The sequence below is a fragment of the Manihot esculenta genome, chromosome 1 (assembly GCF_001659605.2).
Source record: "Manihot esculenta cultivar AM560-2 chromosome 1, M.esculenta_v8, whole genome shotgun sequence".
In the NCBI taxonomy this organism is placed as follows: Eukaryota; Viridiplantae; Streptophyta; class Magnoliopsida; order Malpighiales; family Euphorbiaceae; genus Manihot; species Manihot esculenta.
The window spans coordinates 7,296,465-7,316,929 of record NC_035161.2 but is presented as its reverse complement, the minus strand read 5'-3'; the positions used below and the strand labels follow the sequence as shown (position 1 = coordinate 7,316,929).

Sequence of the window (20,465 nt, the reverse complement as noted above, 5' to 3'; positions counted from 1 at the left end):
GTTTTATGGATCAAATTTAAAAAAAAAAAATTTTTTTCAACTTGAAATGGTAAAAAGCCCTAACTCTCTAATCATCCTTATATTTGTTTTACTTTTCATTAACTTGATTTGTGCCTGCAATAACAACTACAGATTTCGGTCTCAGATAGAATTTCTAACTGAAACTCATGCATATTGGAGGATGAATCTTAGCTAATGCAAGGATGGATGAAGGAAGAATCCATAAACCATCTCCACAGATCAAGCCAGAGGCCACAGCAGGAACCATCAGACCTGCTTTTTTGCTGTTTAGCTTGTGCCATGCAAACACAATCAGACTCCCCATGCACATATCGATTGCGAAGTAAGCCCCTACGAGGAAAGGCACAGCCATAGCCATTGGGAGAGGTATCCATTTGCCAAATTTTTTGTGGGATAGATCTCTGACCAAATTGGCAAAAATCGCGAAGGCGAAAAACCCATAACAAAGCTGCAAGCAATGCTGGGGAAGGGCAGAAAAACCTTGGACACCAAGAATCGCCATGTTTCTGTATATGAGTGCATATGGAGCTTTGTACTCTCCATTGGGGTTCCCCACATCAAAAGCCTTGTAGAAAAGAAAGAATGTAAGTGGAGCTACAACACAGCCTATTGCAGTACCAATGGCCTGGCTAAGAAGCATCGAACGAGGAGAAGTGAGAGTTAGATGACCAGTCTTGAAATCATGCATCAAATCAGAAGAGATGGAAACTATTGACTTAATCAGCCCACAGCCAACAAGTCCTGCTACAACACCGTTGTCTCCTCCTGTCAAGGCTGCAAGTACGAAGAGAGCCACCTTTCCATAGTTATAAGCCATATTCATGTCAGTTAGACCAGCACCATAAGCGTTGCAGAAGCTGAGAGAGGGTGCAAGAATGTAGGCAACAACTACGTAGTACCACTTTAGCTCAGGAAACATGATAGGGATCACAATGATTGAAATGATGGAGAAGGCGGTGTATCCTAAACATGCTACCCAAATTGGAATAGTCTCTCTTACGAAAACTTCATTTCTCCTAAGATCATCTTGATTCTGCTTATCTGATACTGCATACATAAAAACAAAGTTAACATCTTATGCTACTGTGATGAACAAAGTTAACATCTTATGCTACCGTGATGAATTAAACATTATATAATAATTTATCTCTGCTCTAGTGACTAGTCTCACTATTAAGTGCACAACAATTGGAGTGTGCAAAAATCATGGTAAAGGTAGCAGCAGGAAAGTAGCAGAAATTTGTCTCCATAGTTTCGTGGGTATGTTATTGCAATAGGGTATCGTGAGAAAACTGTTCGAGAGGAGCTACAACCGAACATCCAGTACTAACTCACATGTTTTCAAATCTCCAGTCTTAGCTCTGGTGCGGATGCTACTAGCAGTGAAATACAGTATCTTGAGAAAATTGTAGAGCCCATCTCCTAGGATCAGAGCAATAGAAATAAAAACCTGAATAAAAGAGATATTGTGAGAGTGACTTTAGTAATCTCCACAATGCTGAAAACTGAGAGGAACTCTACAGAAGATTGTAATCTAAAACGTCTAATTTTATGGACCTTGTAACCATTTACACTCCTCATACTGCTTTCAGGTAAAGTAGCAGGGAACCAATCTCCTTTAAGCCCTGCTATTAGTGGCCACATAATTCCCCATGAAAGTATCGCGCCAAGCAGCAAAGACAAATTCACAAGATGGGAACAGATCATTCCTGCTCCAACATATGTCATACTGAAATCAAAGTAAAATCTGCAAAATCCAATTATTTCAATTAATGTTGATGGAGAATCAATCACATTTAGAGCTACAAATGCTGTGAACAAAAAAGTGGAGCACTCACGAGTTTTTCCAAGCTTTCAATCCAAATGTTGGGAATTGAGCAAATCCACAATTGCCTCCACCAGTGTAAAACCACTGAAAGAAAGCCCACAGGAAGCTGATTGAAAAGAACTTAATGAACCCATGAACCTGCTTCCTGCAAGAAGGATGTTTAATTGTTTGAATGTTTCATTATCAAATTTCCAATTCATATTCAATACATATATTGAAAGCATACCTAGCAATCTTATCTCCTTTGGAAGTATGGAACCCATTGATGAGAACCGCAGTTGCAGTTCCACTAGGATAAGTTAATTTGTAATCTAGTATCATAATCTGGTACAACAAGAAATGCACGATAAGTTACCATTCCTAACAAGTAAATATTTGCTAATTTGCTGTTAAAGCTCATTTTGAAGTTTATGAAATTAATCAGAAAACACTTGACCTCCATAAACTTGAAGGAAAAAGGAAATACTATGAAAACAATCATTCCAACGGATAAAAAGGGAAAAATATTTACCTTCCTGAGAGGAACCAAGGCAAGCAATCCAACAAAACTGGTTACGAAGAGGAAACCAGTCATCCAACCAATCCCAGGTTCTTTTGTGCTGCCAGGAGTATTCCCTTTTGTATCAACCCCAGCTTGCTCATACGTCTTCCTGTTCAATCCCAGAAGATAAGACGCAAAGCCACCTGCAATTCCATGGTTTAAATAAAATGAGACACAAAAATGATTCATATTTTAACTAAAGGTAGCATATAAGATCAAAATCTCCAACCTGCGACAGCAATACTATAACAAGCAACAGCACAAGTTTGAATTATGGTATTTTCTTGTCGAGTGAATGGACTGGTTACTATTCCAGCCTTCTGAAGGAGCTTGGTCCATGTTCTAATAAAAACAAAAGCCAGTAGAGCAGCAGAAACGTTCAGATTAGGGACTAGTCCTGTGGTGAGGTTTAGCTTCATTGCAATCACACTGTATATGATGCCAATTGCTAAACTAGCTATGAGTCCTCTAATTGTGATCTGTTTAGTCCATGGAGCAATTCTACTCATATCCTCTGGCTCATTCCTCATCTCTTCCAAATTCTCCATCTCAAATTTCTCAATTTCTCTCATCTCTTCCTCGTTCACATTCCCCATTATATTATTCATCCAATCTTCTTCCTAAAACAATCAATATAAGAAACCATGTTGATTCTAAATTATGAAGTTAAATGTGCTAAAATACTTAAAAAGACTAGAAAAAGAAAAAAAGAAAAAAAAAATACCTTTAATTATTCTCCTTGCTGCTGGTTTTCTTCTTCTCTTTGGTGGGAAATATCAGAACATTGAAATGATCACAAAATTCCAACTTGGAACATTTTGTCAAAGAGAAATCTCAACTAAAAAGTTGCCCGCACAAACAAACCTTCCAAGAACGTCCAGTCAGGCGGAAAAAAGTGAAAAAACTTACAAAATCAGCAGCAAACGTGGGTAATATGTTTTCTGCATTAGCCCACAAGCTGCCTTGTCTGTAAGAGGAAAAAAAACAAGCACCTATTGAGCCTTCCAATTTAATCAGGATAGTAGCATTAAATGCCAAAACAAAAAGCACACCCCAAATGATATTTCGATAATCAGAACAGCCTCGCACATTATTTTCGGTAGCCAAAGAACCAGCTGATACATTGAACTTGAAAATTCCAAACTTTGATATATAAACCAATAGAAGCAAGTGCCATCTCAACAACCCAATAAGGAAAATTCTCAGGATTAGAAAAGACCCCATTAGTACATGTACTGCAAAGAAGTACAAAACAGACGCTGCTAAAATTTGCAGTACAGATTAATCAAACTCTTCCCCAACTACGATTCTTCACCTACATATATCGAACACATGTCTGGCCATTAATTTTTATCCCTTCTCGTTGACTCAGAGTCATCAAATTTCTTTCTGAGTTTAGAATTGATAGTGCAACAAAAAGATAATGGAGTGGTTAGAAAGGAGAAGAGGGAGAGAATTAGGACAGACACTGCTTCATCAGTGAGATCACTTCACTTGAAAAGTACGTTTTCTTTTTCATACAACCGTGGAAATGAAAAGAAAGCAAATTTCAAGGGTCGAGAGACAGAGAGAGAAGAGAAATATAATATTTGGGATAATATAAAATCTACAAATTTGTCCGTTTACTTTGTGAGATGTTCAATTATTAATTTTAAATTTTAGACAAAAAAAAATCTAAATATTTTTTAATTATATTTATATTTAAAATTTTAGATAATAAAATTAATTTTTTTTTATTTGTGACCTTTACAATCAATAAAATTAAATTAAATTTTAAAAATTTAATAATAAATTATAATAAGTGTCTAAATTTTTATATATATAATTTTTTTAAATTTAGAGGCACATATGTTTTATATTTATTATTTATAATAATAAATATACTATATGTAATAAATATTTATTACAAATAAATTTATATTATATAAAACATTATATATATATATATATAAGCATTTTGTTACTAATATTACTGTAAATTATATATAAAAAAATTTACTATATATCCATAAATGACCAATTAAAAAAATTGACTGAATTGAATTAATTTGAATTCAGTTTGATTTTTTATTTATTTCAGTTCATTTTTATTTTTAATTTTAAAAATTTTAATTATTTCGATTCGGTTTAATTTTGATCAGAAAAAAATTAATAAAATCAAACCAATTAATGATAATAGTATATTATTTTTAATAATATAGAGAGATTAGATTATATTAAAATTAAAATATTTTAATTAAATTTTAAAATATTAAAAATAAAGTGTAAAAAATAAAAAATTTATTAAAAGTTCAAACCGATTAAATCAAATTGAATCAAATCGATTCAATTTTTGATTAAAATCGATTCGATTCGATTTTCATAAATACTAAAATTTTAATTTTTAATTTATTTAGTTCGATTCGATTTTAAATTTAACCGACTGAATGTTCACTCATGTCAATAATGCTAAATAAAATAAAATACCATATACTTTAGCCTATAAAATTGTATTTTGTTTTACATTTTAAATTTTCATGATATATATATATATATATATATATATATAAAAGTAAAAATAAGAGATTAAATAATAAAATTGATAAATAAGAATATTGAAAAAATAAAAATTTTTATTTTAAAATTTTATTTTATTAATTAAATAAAATTTTAAAAATTATATTATAATTTAATATTAATTTTTTCAAATTCAACCTATCCATATAGTTATAAGAAATTTAAAAATTTTAATTTTATTATTTAAAGTTTAAAATTTTATATATAAATTTGAGTTAAAAGTAAATGTTTAGATTTTTTTATAGATTAAAATTAAATAATATTTTTTATATATTTAATAATAAAATATTAATATCTTATTTTCAAAGAGAAATTAATTATATATCGTATCAAATTAAATTATATTAAATTTTATAATATAAATTAAAGTCGAAAGATAATATTAATAAAATACAGCTTATTTAACTGAATCAAACTCAATTAATTTAGGCAACTGACCTTCTCAACAAGAAATTTGGACTTTTCCTTTAAAAAGTTCGTTTTGGTCACAAAGCCGTGGGAGAGACTCTCACAATGCTAGAATTTTGGCCAATCTAAGAGGAAGAACAACTTTATAAAAACTTATTAATTCCTTTTGAAATTAAGAATCATTGGAATCAGCGAATGTATCAATATTGCATTTAAATCTATTTATTATCTATTAGAAAGGAGCCATATTCAGTTTAAATCGAAAAAAATCCATTGAATTATAATGTTTTGAAATTCAGAAAATAGAGTTTACGTTGTGTAAATTTGGATGGAGAAGAAAATGTTCCTCCTTTTTATCCTTTTTTTTTTCTGTCCACTAGCAACGTCTAATCGCTTTTTTGTTACAGTGTCATCTGTTTCTGTCATTCAGATCCGTACATATAGATGTATCATGACCCATTTTCATGCCAGATGGTCATTTAATTTCCCACGAGAGCTGCGAGGTGACTTGTTGTCATGTTATTAGATTAGACTTTCTTTGGATGGGTTCACGCGTGTGGCCTAACTTTGCCACCGAATGTAAGAAGCGGTCATGAAATTGGATTAATTTAAAAATTCCATTTAATTTTTTATTTATTTCGATTCAGTTTAATTTTTAATTTTAAAAATTTTAGTTATTTCGATTCTATTCAATTTCTATAAAAAAAATTAAAAAAATCAAACTAAAATATTTTAATTAAATTTTAAAATATTAAAAATAAAGTATAAAAAATAAAAAATTTTATTAAAAAATCAATCCATCAAATTAAATTAAATCAAATCAATTTAATTCAATTTAATTTTTATTTAAAATTAAATCAATTTAATTTTTATAAATACTAAAATTTTAATTTTTAATATATTCAATTCAATTCAATTTTAAATTTAACGATTAAATTTTCGATGGTGACTAACCGTCGGTTTTATTTATATCCTTATTAAGCTAAAGATGAGCATTTTTCCACTTACGAGAGCCTTGAGGTCAAAGGCAACCACATCAATGATGCCAGAGAAATCAATTCTGTCTATACATAAAATATATACACACACACGATCGATCTTACACATGAACATGAAAAGAACGTTTGTCATAACATGCTTTCTTAAATGTTAAAAATCGTTTAATGTATTAGCACTCATAAGTTTTCTTTGGAACTAATACTGAGCATGGAATCAAATGGCTATTGGCCAATAAAAAACCATTCTAATTATAGAGTCATTTTAAATATAATTGATAGATATTATCGGTTATTAAGCTAAACAAATCAGCACTCTCGCTTTATTGAATATAAGATTGCTGGTGGGGCGGGTGGACTTCGAGAAAGCTACGTGTTTGCCGTCCAATATACAAATCTGGTGATTCATGATCTATATATACTTATTTTATATTAAATAATTTAAGGACAAATTATTTAATATTTTTTTTTTAATTTGAAACAATAAATTAATATATAAAATGTGTTCTATATATTATTTTCAATTATTATAAAATTAATTTTAAAAAATATAATTTTTTTGAAAAAATATTATTTAATCTTTAAATATTATTATTATTAATAAGTTAATTTTTAAATTTTTAAAAATCTATTAAAATATTTTTAATTTTTTCTTTCCGTTATCAAAATAATTTTTTTAATTTTTTTTATTAAAAATATATAAAATATGAGTAAAAACTTTTTAAAATTTAATTTTACCATTAATAAATATCTTTCGTTTTAGATATTACCATTATTGATAAATCGATTCTTATATTTTTAAAAATATATTAAAATATCTTTTTTATTAATAAAATAATTTTTACTCGTCTTCCTTTTTTTAAAAAAAGAAAAATAAAAAAAAATAATTTAATTTTTTATTATATTTTTATATTATATTTTTAACAACAAAAATAAATAAAATTAAATAAAGTAATTATTTTATTGATAAAGAGAAAATATATTTACTTTGTTTTTTTTTTTAAAAAAGAAGGGATAGTGCCCTTTAATGCATCCAATAGGAGTTTAATACTAAATGAAGGCAAATCAATAAGATTCATACCAAAAACTCCACCATGCGCACTATTCACAAGATAATCTGCTACCATATTAGCTTTCCTATATATTTGCACGAACTTAACCTCCCATTTCCGCCGGTTAAGAGCTCTACAATTAATAAATTTTTTAAAATTAAAAAATTAATTTATTAATAAAAATTAAATAGCATTTTTTTATAAGTATAGTGTGTTGTCTTGTATTAAAGAAAATATGTATTTTTTATTTTCTTTACTTTATTGTTACTTTATTTATAAATGAACTTAATCAGTGTAATGTTTTACTCATTAGAAAAATTTATAATTTATTGATTTTGATTTGGATATTGCCGATACTTGTGTCATATTTAATTTATTTTATAATTTTTTTTTATTTCATTTAAAATTAAACTTTTTTTTATAATTAAAATCAAATTAAAATAATTAAAAATTTTAAAATTAAAAATTAAATTCAACTAAATAAATAAAAAATTAAATTAAATATTTAAATTAATTCAGTTGAATCGATTTTTTCGATTCGAACCGAATACTGATCACTCCTAAATATGAAATTATCCTTTAACATTTGATTTATTAGTTTACAATAACCGTTGATTATTGGTCTAAACTAGAAAAATAAAAAGTTTCGATCAAACAAATCTAATTAGATCTAAATAAAAGTCTCAATAACTGAAACTATATCCATAAAATTAAATAAAAATACACACCTCCGAATAAAGAAGAAACTTCGAGATTAAAGTCTTCTCTTCACAATAAAATCTTATTGCTGACTTTTTCTTTTCTTTCTTAAATTAATAAATTAATAATTAAATTTTAAAAAAAAACTCTACTAAACACCTGAATTTAGAAAAAAATATAATTAAATATAAATAAATTATATTATTATAATTTGAAAAAATTATAAAAAAATTCTTATTTATTACTAATTATTCACAAAATTTTTATTAATAAAACTACTCATATTTAACTTTGACCAAATTTAAAGTACAAATGGCAAGTTTTTTACGAACATAGTAATGATTAATTTTAACTTTTGTTTTTAATAAATTATTGATAGTATTTTAATCAATATGATTTTTAAAATCTAAGTCTTTTGTTATGTTACATAAAAAAATTTATTAGTTAATTTTTTAATTTTTTTAAATAAAATTATAAAATTTTATTAATTTGCAAACTCAATTAAATTAGAAATATAAATTGGTGGTATATCACGTTATATCATTAAATTTATCGACATAATGCTAAATTATTAGTAATATTATTTACAAAACGTCTCACGAAACAAAGATGAACATCTCTTAACTTTAATAAAAAAATTTTACAATCATCCTTCAATAAATTAAAAGCTGAATAATCTTTATAACTAGAATCGGTAGTAGCTAGAATACAAGGTTGAGCATCTGACTCCATGATCATAGAAGACCATTCTTCTTCTTCTTTGACCCAACTAAGAGCTTCACGTATAGCCATAGCCTCAATTATATGTGCTTCTATATTTTTAGGAAAAGACCTCTGCAAAGCACCAATAAAATTACCACTACTATCTCTAGTCACTACACCCACTCCCCCATACATTCCTTGAAAACAAGCTCTATCTAAGTTTCAATTAACCAATAGGTGGTAAAACTCCATATAAGTAGCAGATTAAACTTGGTTCATGTTATAAGAAGAAAGTTTGAGCAACATTCCATTCATTCCACAAATTATGGGCTCGCAAAACAATTTGTCTTGGATTAGACCATTGATTTTTCCAAACAACATTATTCCTAACTTTCCAAATAGCCCACAAAATCATAATAGTAGCATTCAAATTTTTATCACTAAATTGACCAACCAATGAAAAAAAAATTAGCTAGCAAAATCACTCATATATGGTTGTCGATATCTAAGCGAAGATGAAGACCAAACCTCTTGAGAGAGAGGACAAAAGACCAAGACATAGATGTCTGCCTTTGCTCACCATTACAAAAATAACACATACCTGAAATTGGAACATTTCGATGCTGCAAAACTGAAATTGTTTAATGCTCGTATATAAGGCCTCTAGATAAAATTCAGACATTTCGGTGGAACTTGACTTGTTCAAATTTTACGGCAAATATCAGCTAAAAAAAGTTGTTGTTTGTGATGGAAATATCTTGGTAAGGTGCTTATATGAACTACCTCTTCGATCAAAGCCACAAAACCAACTATTATCAATTCAGTGCCTGCTAAGTGGAATATGCAATATGGCAGTTTGATCTACAATATCAGACAAATTAGAAATAACTTCATAATTCCACCTGCCATCCCAAATCAAATCAGAAACAAGTAGGAAATTAATAGTAATAGGCCTTGGAGTGACTATCTTCATAGAGTCCGTTGAAGGAAACCAAACAACTTCCCAAATAGAAATGGAGTACCCCCTACCCACATGCTTACAACACCCTTTAGTAATTAAAGCTTGACTTTCCAAGATACTCTTCTATAAATAGCTAGGATTATTCCTTATCTGAGCATTAGAAAAAAAACTAGTATTAGGAAAATACTTAGCTTTCGGTAATCTGGTAACCATAAACTGAGGATCATTTATGAGCTTCCATGCCTGCTTACCCACCATTGCCAAATTAAACTCGTGATGCTTCTTAAAACCAAGGCCACCAAAGCGTTTAGGACGACTCATACGGTCCCAGCTCACCCAATTTATATATTTATCATGATTCTGTCCCTTACCCCACCAAAAATTACTCATACTTCTTTGAAACTGATAACAAAAGGTCTTTAGTAAAAGGAACAGATTCATGACATAATTTGGCAAAGTTTGTAATACAATTTTCAGCATCACCTCTTTATCAACTCTAGAAAGGCAACGACACTTTCAAGAATTTAACCTCTTTCAAAAGCGATCTTTAATGAAGTAAAAAACTTCCTTCTTGTTGATACCGATACAAGTAAGGAGACCCAGATAATAATCCAAATCTTCCTTTTTCACTATGCGCAAAGCACCACAAATAGCATCTCGTAAAGGCTCCAACATATTTCTAGAAAAATAAACTACAGACTTACCCAAATTAATTTGCTGCCCAGATGCATTAGCATACGTTTACAATTTCAACCTCTTGTCCTGAATTCTCTAGCAATCGAACACCCATGCCAAACATTAGCATTAACCTTAGTTTGTATCAACCTCGATAAACCCTCAGCTTATAGAATGAAGAGGTACGGCGAGATGGGATCTCCCTGCCTAACCCCTCTAGATGGAATAATTGGGCCAAGATGTCGCCCCTCATGCAAAACTCAATACTCAATAGTGGTGATACAACAAAGAACCAAAACAATTCAATTTTGATGAAAACCCATCTTAGCAAGCACCACAGAAATATAATTCCACTCCAATCTATCATAGACTTTCAAAATATCCATTTTCAAAGCTGTAAAACCTTCATTGCCCCTACACTTATTAAGAAAGAAGTGCATAAGTTCAAAAGCCATAATATTATTATCTTGAATGCTTCTATTAGCTACAAAAGCATTTTGAGAAGGAGAAATAATATCAAGCAACACTCTCCTTAACCGGTTTGTAATAGCTTTACTCATAATCTTATAATTAAAGTTGCAAAGCGCAATAGGTTGAAGATCACCTATAGTCTTAGGAATCTCTTTCTTAGGAATAAGCACGAGCAGAGTTCTATTTAATTCAACTGGAAAACTACCATCATTCAAATATTGCACACAAGAAGTAGTAATCGCAGAACCAATTACATCCCAATTATTTTGGTAAAAGAAGGTGTTGTCCCTTGAAACAACCTAAAAGGGGGTGAATTGGGTTTACAAAAAAATTAAGGCTAAAAACACAAACTAATGGATTAGAAAGAAAGGAAAAGGAAGGGTGATAATGAACACAAGGATTTATAAAGGTGCAGCTATCTCAAGTCTACGTCCTCTCTTCAAGGCCCCCCTCCTTGAGAGTTCGACTCCACTAAGAAATCTTCTTTGGGTAAATATTAAAACCCTTACAATTCTAGAGCAAAACTGTACCAGTCAGCTGCCTGCTTGGCGGAATTGCGGCAACTGACCGTCCCACATCGGAAGATTGAAAGAAAATTGATTTGTATATAATAGCTAGCACAGAACTACTAAATAATTTGGGTTAACCATTTTGGGCCAAGTGGAAAGTGGGTCTAAAAGTTATTTGAGCCAGTTTGGGCCCGGCTGTTTCAATTGGTATCAGAGCCACTCTGGGTCAGAAAAATTGTGCGGAGCTAGTGGGCCTGCGAGGAAAGGGCTACCCGTGAGAGACGAGGTGGAGCCACCCGAGGTACTAGCGAACCACAATACCTAAGGGTCCGGTCCTGGTTAGCAATTGTAATGGATTTAGTTGCGACGAGGACGTCGCAAAATTTAGCGGGACCGAGTGTAACAGTCAGCTGCCTGCTTGGCGGAATTGCGGCAACTGACCGTCCCACATCGGAAGATTGAAAAAAAATTGATTTGTATATAATAGCTAGCACAGAACTACTAAATAATTTGGGTTAACCATTTTGGGCCAAGTGGAAAGTGGGTCTAAAAGTTATTTGGGCCAGTTTGGGCCCGGCTGTTTCAAAAACCCTTGCTCTTTACAAAAATGCTTTTAAAGATAATTAGTAGCACACCAATTATTTATTAGTTATCAAAATAAGGATTAGAACACTTAGGTCCAATAGGAAGGATTAAAGTCATCCATACATAGGGATTTCTCTGGCTGCATGCTGAAGATAGCCGCCTTTATCTCCTCTACAAAATATGGTTCGATCAAAAACTCATTGGTCTTTGTCGAAATACACTCTGGAACATGTTGTACAACTAACATTACCCGCATATGACTTGAAGATTTCAGAAAAATAATCAGTCAATAATGAATCCAACTACACTTTATCCTCAACCCACATACCCACAATATTCTTCAAATGCATGATTGAATTCTTCTTATGGTGAGAGGTTGCAGCAGAGTGAAAGAATCTTTATTCTTGTCCCCTTCTTTAAGCCAAAAGACTTTGGATCTTTGCCTCCATCTCACCTCTTGATTGTGCAGGAGACCATGAAATTTCAATTTAGCTTCAATAAAACAGTTAACATCACTCAACAACTATGAACCCCTAAGATCTTTCATCAATTGCCTACATTCCTTAAGTATGCTCAATAAGAAAAATAATTACTAGACATTTTTCAAAAACAATAAACTTCAAATGCTTAATTGCCTGTGAGTTGCCTAACCCACAGCAGTTTCAACTAAGACAACTCATTTTGGCGGCGGGTTCATTCTGAACCGGTTGATAAATTATTTTTTGGATGAATATACTTAGGTTAGAAGCAATACCCTGGAATGGACATGTTTTGGTTAGAAGCAATACCCTGAGCCTCTTTAACAAGCTGATTCTGGCCCAATCTTTGTCATTTAATATCATTGACTATTAAACTCTCAAAAGATTCTTCACTAAGTCTTTCCATATCTATCTCCTTAGAGTTTGAATTTAAATTGACATCTAAGGGATTAGAATAGATAATGTCGCTATTCACTCTCACAGTTTATGCGATATGCTTTTCCTTCAATTGATATAATGCAAATTTAGTGCCACCATTTTTAGATATACCTTTTCCATCCAAACTCATCAAATTACCGGAAGCATCACCAACCTCCACCACAGGGCGCAACCACTGATCCCCTATAGATTTCTGAGTTCTTCTCATAGGAGCTCTTAGCATATCAAAGAACTTACAAACAATTTTACCAAGTTCGAACTGCAACAGTTTAGGGCAGAATCGTTCTGTATGGCCAAAAAAGCCACAGATGAAGTAGAGAGGAGGTAACCTCTCATAAGAGAATTGCACCAAGAACCATTGACCCTTCTCCGATTTCAACTTGAATTCAGCTCGGATAGGCTTTCTAACATCCCAAGAAACTCTCATTCTCATATAAGAATCCTAGGAATTTTTGAAGTTTTTAGGGTCTGCAGTGATGAACTTTTCGATTTTATTCCCTATATTAGTTAGAACTCGTTCCAATCAGAAACTAGAATGCAACCCTCTAACCTGCACCCATAATGGAAAGTGAAAGAGAAGAACATCCAAGGGAGTAGAATAAACACCAAACCTGTCCAGAAGCAATAGTTGATTGTCAAACATCCAAGGACTCATATCTAAAATCCTATGGACATCCACTTCATGGAAAAGTTGAAATACAAAATGAACACCATCAACATCACGAACTTGCATTCCCATCAATTGCCTCCAAAGAGCCGCCATAGTTTGCCTCATGGCCTGAAAATTAATGTTTCAATTGGTAAAAAAATGACCAACCATACATAATTGACTGTAATACTTGGCTAAACTCCAGCGTCGGATTCCAACTTTCCGACAGAAACTCCGTTGGAATTCGGAATCTCAAAATTGGAATCTTTAGAATGGTAAAAATAGGATTTTCATAAAATGAATTTGAAGTTTTTGGAATCATGTTAAAAAAAAAGTTTTTAGAGGAGTCTTAAGATTCGACTGCCAAAGGTGGCTCTTCCAGCCACCTATAAAAGGCTTTCAGGCCGAAAATGTGAGAACTCTTTCTCCATTTTCAGGCAGAGGTTAGTCCATGCACTCTCCTTGATGTTTTTGTGGAGTTTCTTCAAATCCCTTAAAGAATTCATGAGTTTTTACTTTTGTTTTGAAGATTGAGTTGTGTTTCAAAGTTCTAGCTCTTGGAATCTTCTAAGTTCTAGCTCTTGGAATCTTCTAAGTTCATCCCTTTTCCTTTCCCAAAACCTCCTCTTTGTTGTTGTGTTTGTAATCCTTCAAAAAGATAAGTTTGGCTTCTCTAAAATCTTTTGTTTTGGACTCAATGTTAGTTATGTGTTGCTGGAGTTGCTGTTTTGAGAATGCATACAATTGATTGTGTCTTTTCCCTTTTATGTTTTTGAGTAATGAAGGATTCTTCTTGTATTGTTGATGATGCATGAAGAGAATTATGCTAGCTCTAGATGTCCCTTATTATGTGTTGAGTGAGTACAGTTGCTATAGGCTGTTGCATGTGAGATTGGGAGTATTTGGTGGCTGTGAGTATATAGCAGAATCGGGTTCTGCCTTGCTTGAGAATCCATGTTCAGCCGCCGAAGCAAGGTTCGGCTGCGAAACCTGCCTGTGGAGGTACCTGTAATACCCGGCTAGAGTCCGGCATCGGAATTCTACTTTCCGATGGAGCTTCGGATGCCGGAAGACTCTAGAAGGGTTAGATTTATGTTTTTTTAACATATTTTGGTATGTTTCATAGTTTTAAAGCATAAGGAAATGAAGTTTTGAGTGAAATGAACCAAGGCAGAAAAGTCAGGTTCGGCCGCCGAAGTTGAGGTTCGGTCGCCGAACATGCATGGCTTTCGGTTTCACGATAGGCCGCCGAAGGTGGTCTGGCCAGCCACCTATAAAAGGCCCTCAGTCGGTTGAAAGGATAAGGCACGCCAATTTCTTTCGATTTCTAAGGTGAGACTCTGTCTTTCTTGAGTTTTTATCATGTTTTCATCAAATCTTGCAAAGGTTTGATTAGTTTTTATGTTATTTTGAAGGTTTTGAGCTAAAAACACAAAGTTGTGAACTTTGGAGAGTTTGAAGAAGAGTTGCTTCAAAACTCCACGTTAGGATCGTTCATCTTCTTGGTTGCAAGAGGTAAGTGAAGATCCTGAACCTGTTTTTATGTTTTCTGAAGGTTTTATGGGGTTTATGGAGAGAGTTGCATGAATAGGTTAAAAAGAGAGTTTTTGATGATTTTGTGAGAAAAGCTTGTTTATGTGTTGTGTGTTTGTGTTGTTGGGGTTTTCAGGTAGTTTTTGACCCCTTTGAGCATATACTTGGGTGTATGCAAGTTAAGGAAGTGAGGTGGTTGAGTTTGGGGGGAGTTTTGTGCATTTGGCGAGAGAAAGGGCAAGTTTCTGCCCTGCTGATGAACTCAGGTTCGGCAGCCGAAGGTACATTCGGCCGCCGAACCCCTGAGGAGGTGAGAGGAGGTGACTTCGGCTGCCCAAGCTTGCCCCCGAGCTTTTGGACTTTCGGCTCTAGAGGGAAGTTCGGCCGCCGAAGGTGCCACCGAAGGGTAGAGACTTTCGTCTCTGGAGTGCCTTTCCGCCCCCCGAAACTAACCCTCAAAAGGGTTCGGCTGCCGAAAGTTGAGATTCGGCCGCCGAAGGTGCATGATTTCGGCTCTGGAGAGGACTTTCGGCCGCCGAACCTGCTGCCGAAAGTGTTCTGTCCAGCCTTCCTTTGCATGCTTTGCATGAACATTAGAGTGAGTTTAAGGGGATTCTTAGGGAGTTTCATAGAGTTATTCTCAAGCTAGTTTGGTCCCTCATTTGAGTCTTTCTGTGCAAACACAGACCAGAGGAAACAGAGAGAGCAGCAGTGAGTACTGCTCCAGATTTTTCAGAGCCTGCAAAGTCAGTCCAGATAGCCAGAGGTGAGTGAAACTAAACTTAATTCTTTTAATTGAGAACTGAAATGCTTTTAGCATAATTCACGCATCATGGGTATGCAGTAGGTTGATTGCATTAGAATCCACGAATATGTTGCATTGCATAGTTATTTGTTGATGTGGGTGAATGCTGAATGATCCAATAGTCTCTGAGAGAAGTCCAGGAGCCTTTGACTACGCCCTGGCAGGTATAGAGAAGTCCAGGAGCCTTTGACTACGCCCTGGCAGGTATATAGTAAAGTCCAGGAGCCTTTGACTACGCCCTGGCAATGGTAAGTACAGAGGTGTTATATACACATATATATATATGACAGGAAGACCAGGTGCTCGATTCTACGCCCTGGCACAGAGTTACCGGGACTATGTGGTGACAGGTTTACCCTTGATGTGGATTGTCTGTGTTATGATGCATGCCATAAGATCATGTTTTAATGATATGTTTTACTGTTCTACTCACTGGGCTATAGAGCTCATCCCACTCCCTTAACCCCAGTTTTGCAGGTTTAGTGTACAGTGTACAGGGGAAGTCCAGCAGAGTACAGGAAGAGAGAAGAGCTATGTAATAGAATGTCGTGGACATGTCATATTAACAATATGTAACAGTTGTATAGAAAGTTAGACTTGTGCTTGACTTAGTGATGTTTGTGTTGTAAATCTTTTATTATGTACATGATCTGTATATGTATATGTTTTATAGAGTATGTGAAAAACCAGGCTTAACAGGTATGAATTTACCCATCTAGAGCAAGCTCTAGTCAGGGGTATAGAGTACAGAGTACAGAGTACAGAGATAGTGCATGCACAGGTTAAGCCTTGGTACTGAAAAAAGAGTTTTTATTTTCACAGAAAATGTATGATCATGTATGAGATTTACAGGTACACAGAGAGTATAGCAGGCTTGCTACGGGTTCTGGCGGCCTTAAGCCGACCTGAATCCTAGCGCCGGTGACGGTCCATTTTGGGGTCGTTACAGATTGGTATCAGAGCCCTAGGTTCACATGATCGGACCTATAGAGAAAGTGTCGGGCTCATAGAGGTTAGAAGTGGTCAAGCACAATAGGAAAGCATGTCCACTAGGATAGGGTATTGAGTCCTATCTGTTTACTGCCATGAGTTATGCATGTGCTTTATTGAGATGTGATGTTTATGTGCTAAAGTGCTATCTTCTGTCTTGTTTTCCAGAGAGTAAAGATGAGAGGAACTCATCGATCAGCTTGATTGACTGGAGTCCCACCAGAGAGAGAGAGAACAGCTGCTCGTCCTCTTGCATTGCCACGAGCAAGGTCTTAGAGATCTAGCAGGGACGGTACGTCAATAGACCCTAGAAGATCTGTCGACGAGAGCAGAAGGGGAACAGCTAGGGGAGGAAGATCAGAGGAAAGGAGGGAGGCTATGGAGATTGACCAGTCTAGAGATGGCAGCATGGGTATAGGCAGATTTGAGGAAGGTATGGGAGAGTCGCAGGGAGGCGCTCAGGCCTCAAGGTTTGGTTCTTCAGCCTTTCCGTAGGACCCAGAGTATCCGATGGGAGGTATGTCGGAGTACTCTAGTTTTGTCCCATATCCTACTTACATGCCATATATGCCTTATCCTCCTTATTACCCACCATATCCTATGTATCCACCTTCCCCTACCCATCCAAGTGCAGCACACCCAGAGCCAAATGAACCAGTACCTCCACCACCACCAGCAGAACCAGTAGCCCCTGTTGTTGACAGACATCAACCTAGCTCATCTGGAGGTAAAGTGCAAATGACAAAGTACCTGAAATTGGATGCTCCTAAATACAACACGGGAGATGATCCATTTGAATACCTCAGATCAGTTAGGATGATAACTAGTGAGTTGGGAGCTGATGATAGTAGGGCCATTGAGATGGCGGGGTTCACATTAAAATGCAAGAAGGCCAGAGAATGGTTCAAGAATTATGTGGAACCCAGGAGGGACAGTATGTCTTGGGGAGAGTTCGCCAATGAGTTTGCAGGGTGGGCTTTTCCTGATAGCTCCAGGGAGATGAAAGTAATAGAATTCAAACAGTTGCGACAAACAGATGAGATGAGTGTTGATGAATTCACAGATAAATTCCTGGATTTGCTTCAGTATGTGGGTCAAGCCTATGATACTGATCAAAAGAAGGCAAGGAGATATACTATGAGACTGCATCCCAGGTATTCTTCCTTGATTCTTCCAGCAGAGAAAGAGAGTTTCCACACTATAGTGGACGCAGCCAGGAAAATGGAAGCTAGTGCCAATATTCAGAAACAGTCAAAGGCACAGGCTTCGGGTTCTAAGGCCCCCAGTTCAACAACGTCAGGCAGCAAGAGATGGGATAGAGAAAAAGGAACAAAGAGTAAGTTCTGGAGTAAAGTCAAGTCAGGTCTAGGAATAGGTAGTGGCTCAAGCTCTGGCACAGTTCCAGTATGCAGAAGATGTGGAAGACCACATGGAGGAGCTTGTCGGTTGGGATCTACAGCTTGTTTTAGATGTGGACAGGAAGGGCATATTGCTCGGGATTGTCCTCAGATGACTTTTGCACCATCCCAGCAGATGAGTTCAGGCAGTGTGGTACAGCCAGTTGTATAGGCAGCAGCTCCAGTCATGCCTCAGAGTAGTGGCAGAGGTAGAGGGAGAGGGGCAGCCTCTACTTCAGTAGCAGGTTCCCGAGGTGGAAATCCGGTAGCCCCAGCACGGATTTTCACTGTGACACAGGAGGAGGCGAACACGTCGAACACAGTGGTGTCAGGTAATCTCATCATTGGGTGTTCAGATGTGTATGCTTTGATGGACCCCGGTGCTTCTCATTCCTTTATTGCTTCGAGAGCCATAGAGAGATTGGGTTTGATCAGTTCTGAGTTAGAGTATCCTCTCTGGGTCAGTGGACCTAAGTGTGACCCATCAGTGGCAGCGTCAGTCTGTCGTTTCAGTCCAGTGTTCATAGAGGGTAGATGCCTTCCAACTGACCTTGTGGTTCTAGACTTGACAGATTTTGATGTCATTCTAGGGATGGATTGGCTATCTGCATATAGTGCTACTTTGGACTGTAGAGAGAAGCTAGTTAGTCTCAGTGACCAGGATGAGTCAGAGTGTGTCTTCAGAGGAGACAGGAGAGGTACACCCAGAGGTATGATTTCAGCCCTTCAGGCTCGTCGTTTACTTAGGAGGGGTTGTCAGGGGTTTCTAGCTCATGTGAGAGAGCTAGACAGTCAGGTTAGGGAACCAGCTGTAATACCAGTAGTCCGAGAGTTTCCAGATGTGTTCCCAGACGAACTTCCAGGACTACCACCTGATAGGGAGATAGAGTTTGAAATAGAATTGCTGCCTGGTATCAGACCTATCTCTATTCCTCCCTACAGGATGGCGCCAGCAGAGTTAACAGAGTTAAAAGAGCAGTTGCAGGATTTGGTAGATAAGGGTTTCATCCGTCCCAGTACCTCACCTTGGGGTGCTCCAGTGCTTTTTGTCAGAAAGAAGGATGGATCCCTCAGACTTTGTATCGAGTACAGACAGTTAAACAAGGTCACTACCAAGAATAGGTATCCTCTACCTAGGATTGATGATCTATTTGACCAGCTAGCTGGAGCGGGTTGTTTCTCTAAAATAGATCTGAGATCCGGGTATCATCAGTTGAGAGTCAGAGAGGCAGATGTGCCAAAGACAGCTTTCAGGACCAGATATGGGCATTATGAGTTCTTAGTGATGCCGTTCGGGTTGACTAACGCCCCTGCAGCATTCATGGATCTCATGAACAGAGTTTTCAGCGAGTATCTGGATCACTTTGTCATTGTTTTCATCGATGATATTTTGGTGTATTCCAGAGATGCAGAGGAGCATGCCCAGCATCTGAGGATAGTTCTGCAGACACTGAGAGAGCATGGGTTGTATGCCAAGTTCTCGAAGTGTGAGTTTTGGTTGAGGAGCATTTCCTTCTTGGGACATGTGGTATCAGCAGAGGGTATTGAGGTAGACCCCAAGAAGATAGAGGTTGTAGCTAACTGGCCCAGACCCACTACAGTGACTGAGATTAAAAGTTTTCTGGGACTGGCAGGTTACTACAGGAGGTTCGTTCAGAACTTCTCAAAGATAACTGCTCCTATGACCAAACTGACTCAGAAAAACCAAAAGTTTGTCTGGTCAGACCAGTGTGAAGAGAGCTTTGAGGAGCTCAAGAGGAGATTGACAACAGCACTAGTGTTAGCTCTGCCTGTTAGTAATGAGGATTTCACAGTGTTCTGTGATGCATCTCGAGTAGGATTGGGTTGTGTTTTGATGCAGAGTGGTAGGGTGATAGCTTATGCTTCTAGACAGTTGAAGAAGCACGAGTTGAATTACCCCACCCATGACCTAGAGATGGCAGCAGTTATTTTTGCACTCAAGATGTGGAGGCATTACCTCTACGGGGTTAAATACGAGATCTTCACTGATCACAAGAGTTTACAGTACATCTTGAGTCAGAAAGAGCTGAATTTGAGGCAGAGAAGATGGGTAGAATTGCTCAGTGATTATGATTGTAAGATCCAGTATCATCCGGGTAAGGCGAATGTTGTAGCAGACGCTCTAAGCCGGAAGTCACTAGGCAGTTTAT

The 20,465-nt window shown here is 35.5% G+C and overlaps 1 protein-coding gene across 2 annotated transcripts; it reads right to left on the bottom strand.

Annotated features, from left to right (window-relative positions):
• Positions 1-68: 68 nt before the first annotated feature.
• LOC110625664 (metal-nicotianamine transporter YSL3) lies at positions 69-3,918 on the bottom strand. Of its 2 annotated transcripts, none has more exons than XM_043954610.1 (8): positions 3,118-3,918; positions 2,620-3,012; positions 2,361-2,533; positions 2,076-2,173; positions 1,860-1,994; positions 1,579-1,768; positions 1,357-1,471; positions 69-1,068 (listed from the first exon to the last, which is right to left on the bottom strand). In XM_043954610.1, the coding sequence occupies exons 2-8, from the start codon at positions 2,996-2,998 to the stop codon at positions 155-157; spliced, it is 2,004 nt and encodes a 667-aa protein (XP_043810545.1). In that variant the 5' UTR covers positions 2,999-3,012; positions 3,118-3,918; the 3' UTR covers positions 69-154. The 2 variants fall into 2 exon arrangements, with proteins under 2 accessions (XP_043810545.1, XP_021626997.1); XM_021771305.2 differs by having other exon boundaries at positions 2,620-3,010; positions 3,115-3,917.
• Positions 3,919-20,465: the final 16,547 nt, after the last annotated feature.

Excerpts from the sequence above, each read along its gene's own strand:
- LOC110625664 (XM_043954610.1), bottom strand. The coding sequence starts at position 2,998 with ATGAATAATATAATGGGGAATGTGAACGAGGAAGAGATGAGAGAAATT. Across the intron at positions 2,534-2,619 it reads TTATAGTATTGCTGTCGCAG|GTGGCTTTGCGTCTTATCTT; the intron begins GTTGGAGATTTT and ends ATGGAATTGCAG. Across the intron at positions 1,472-1,578 it reads GGAGTGTAAATGGTTACAAG|GTTTTTATTTCTATTGCTCT; the intron begins GTCCATAAAATT and ends TCTTTTATTCAG.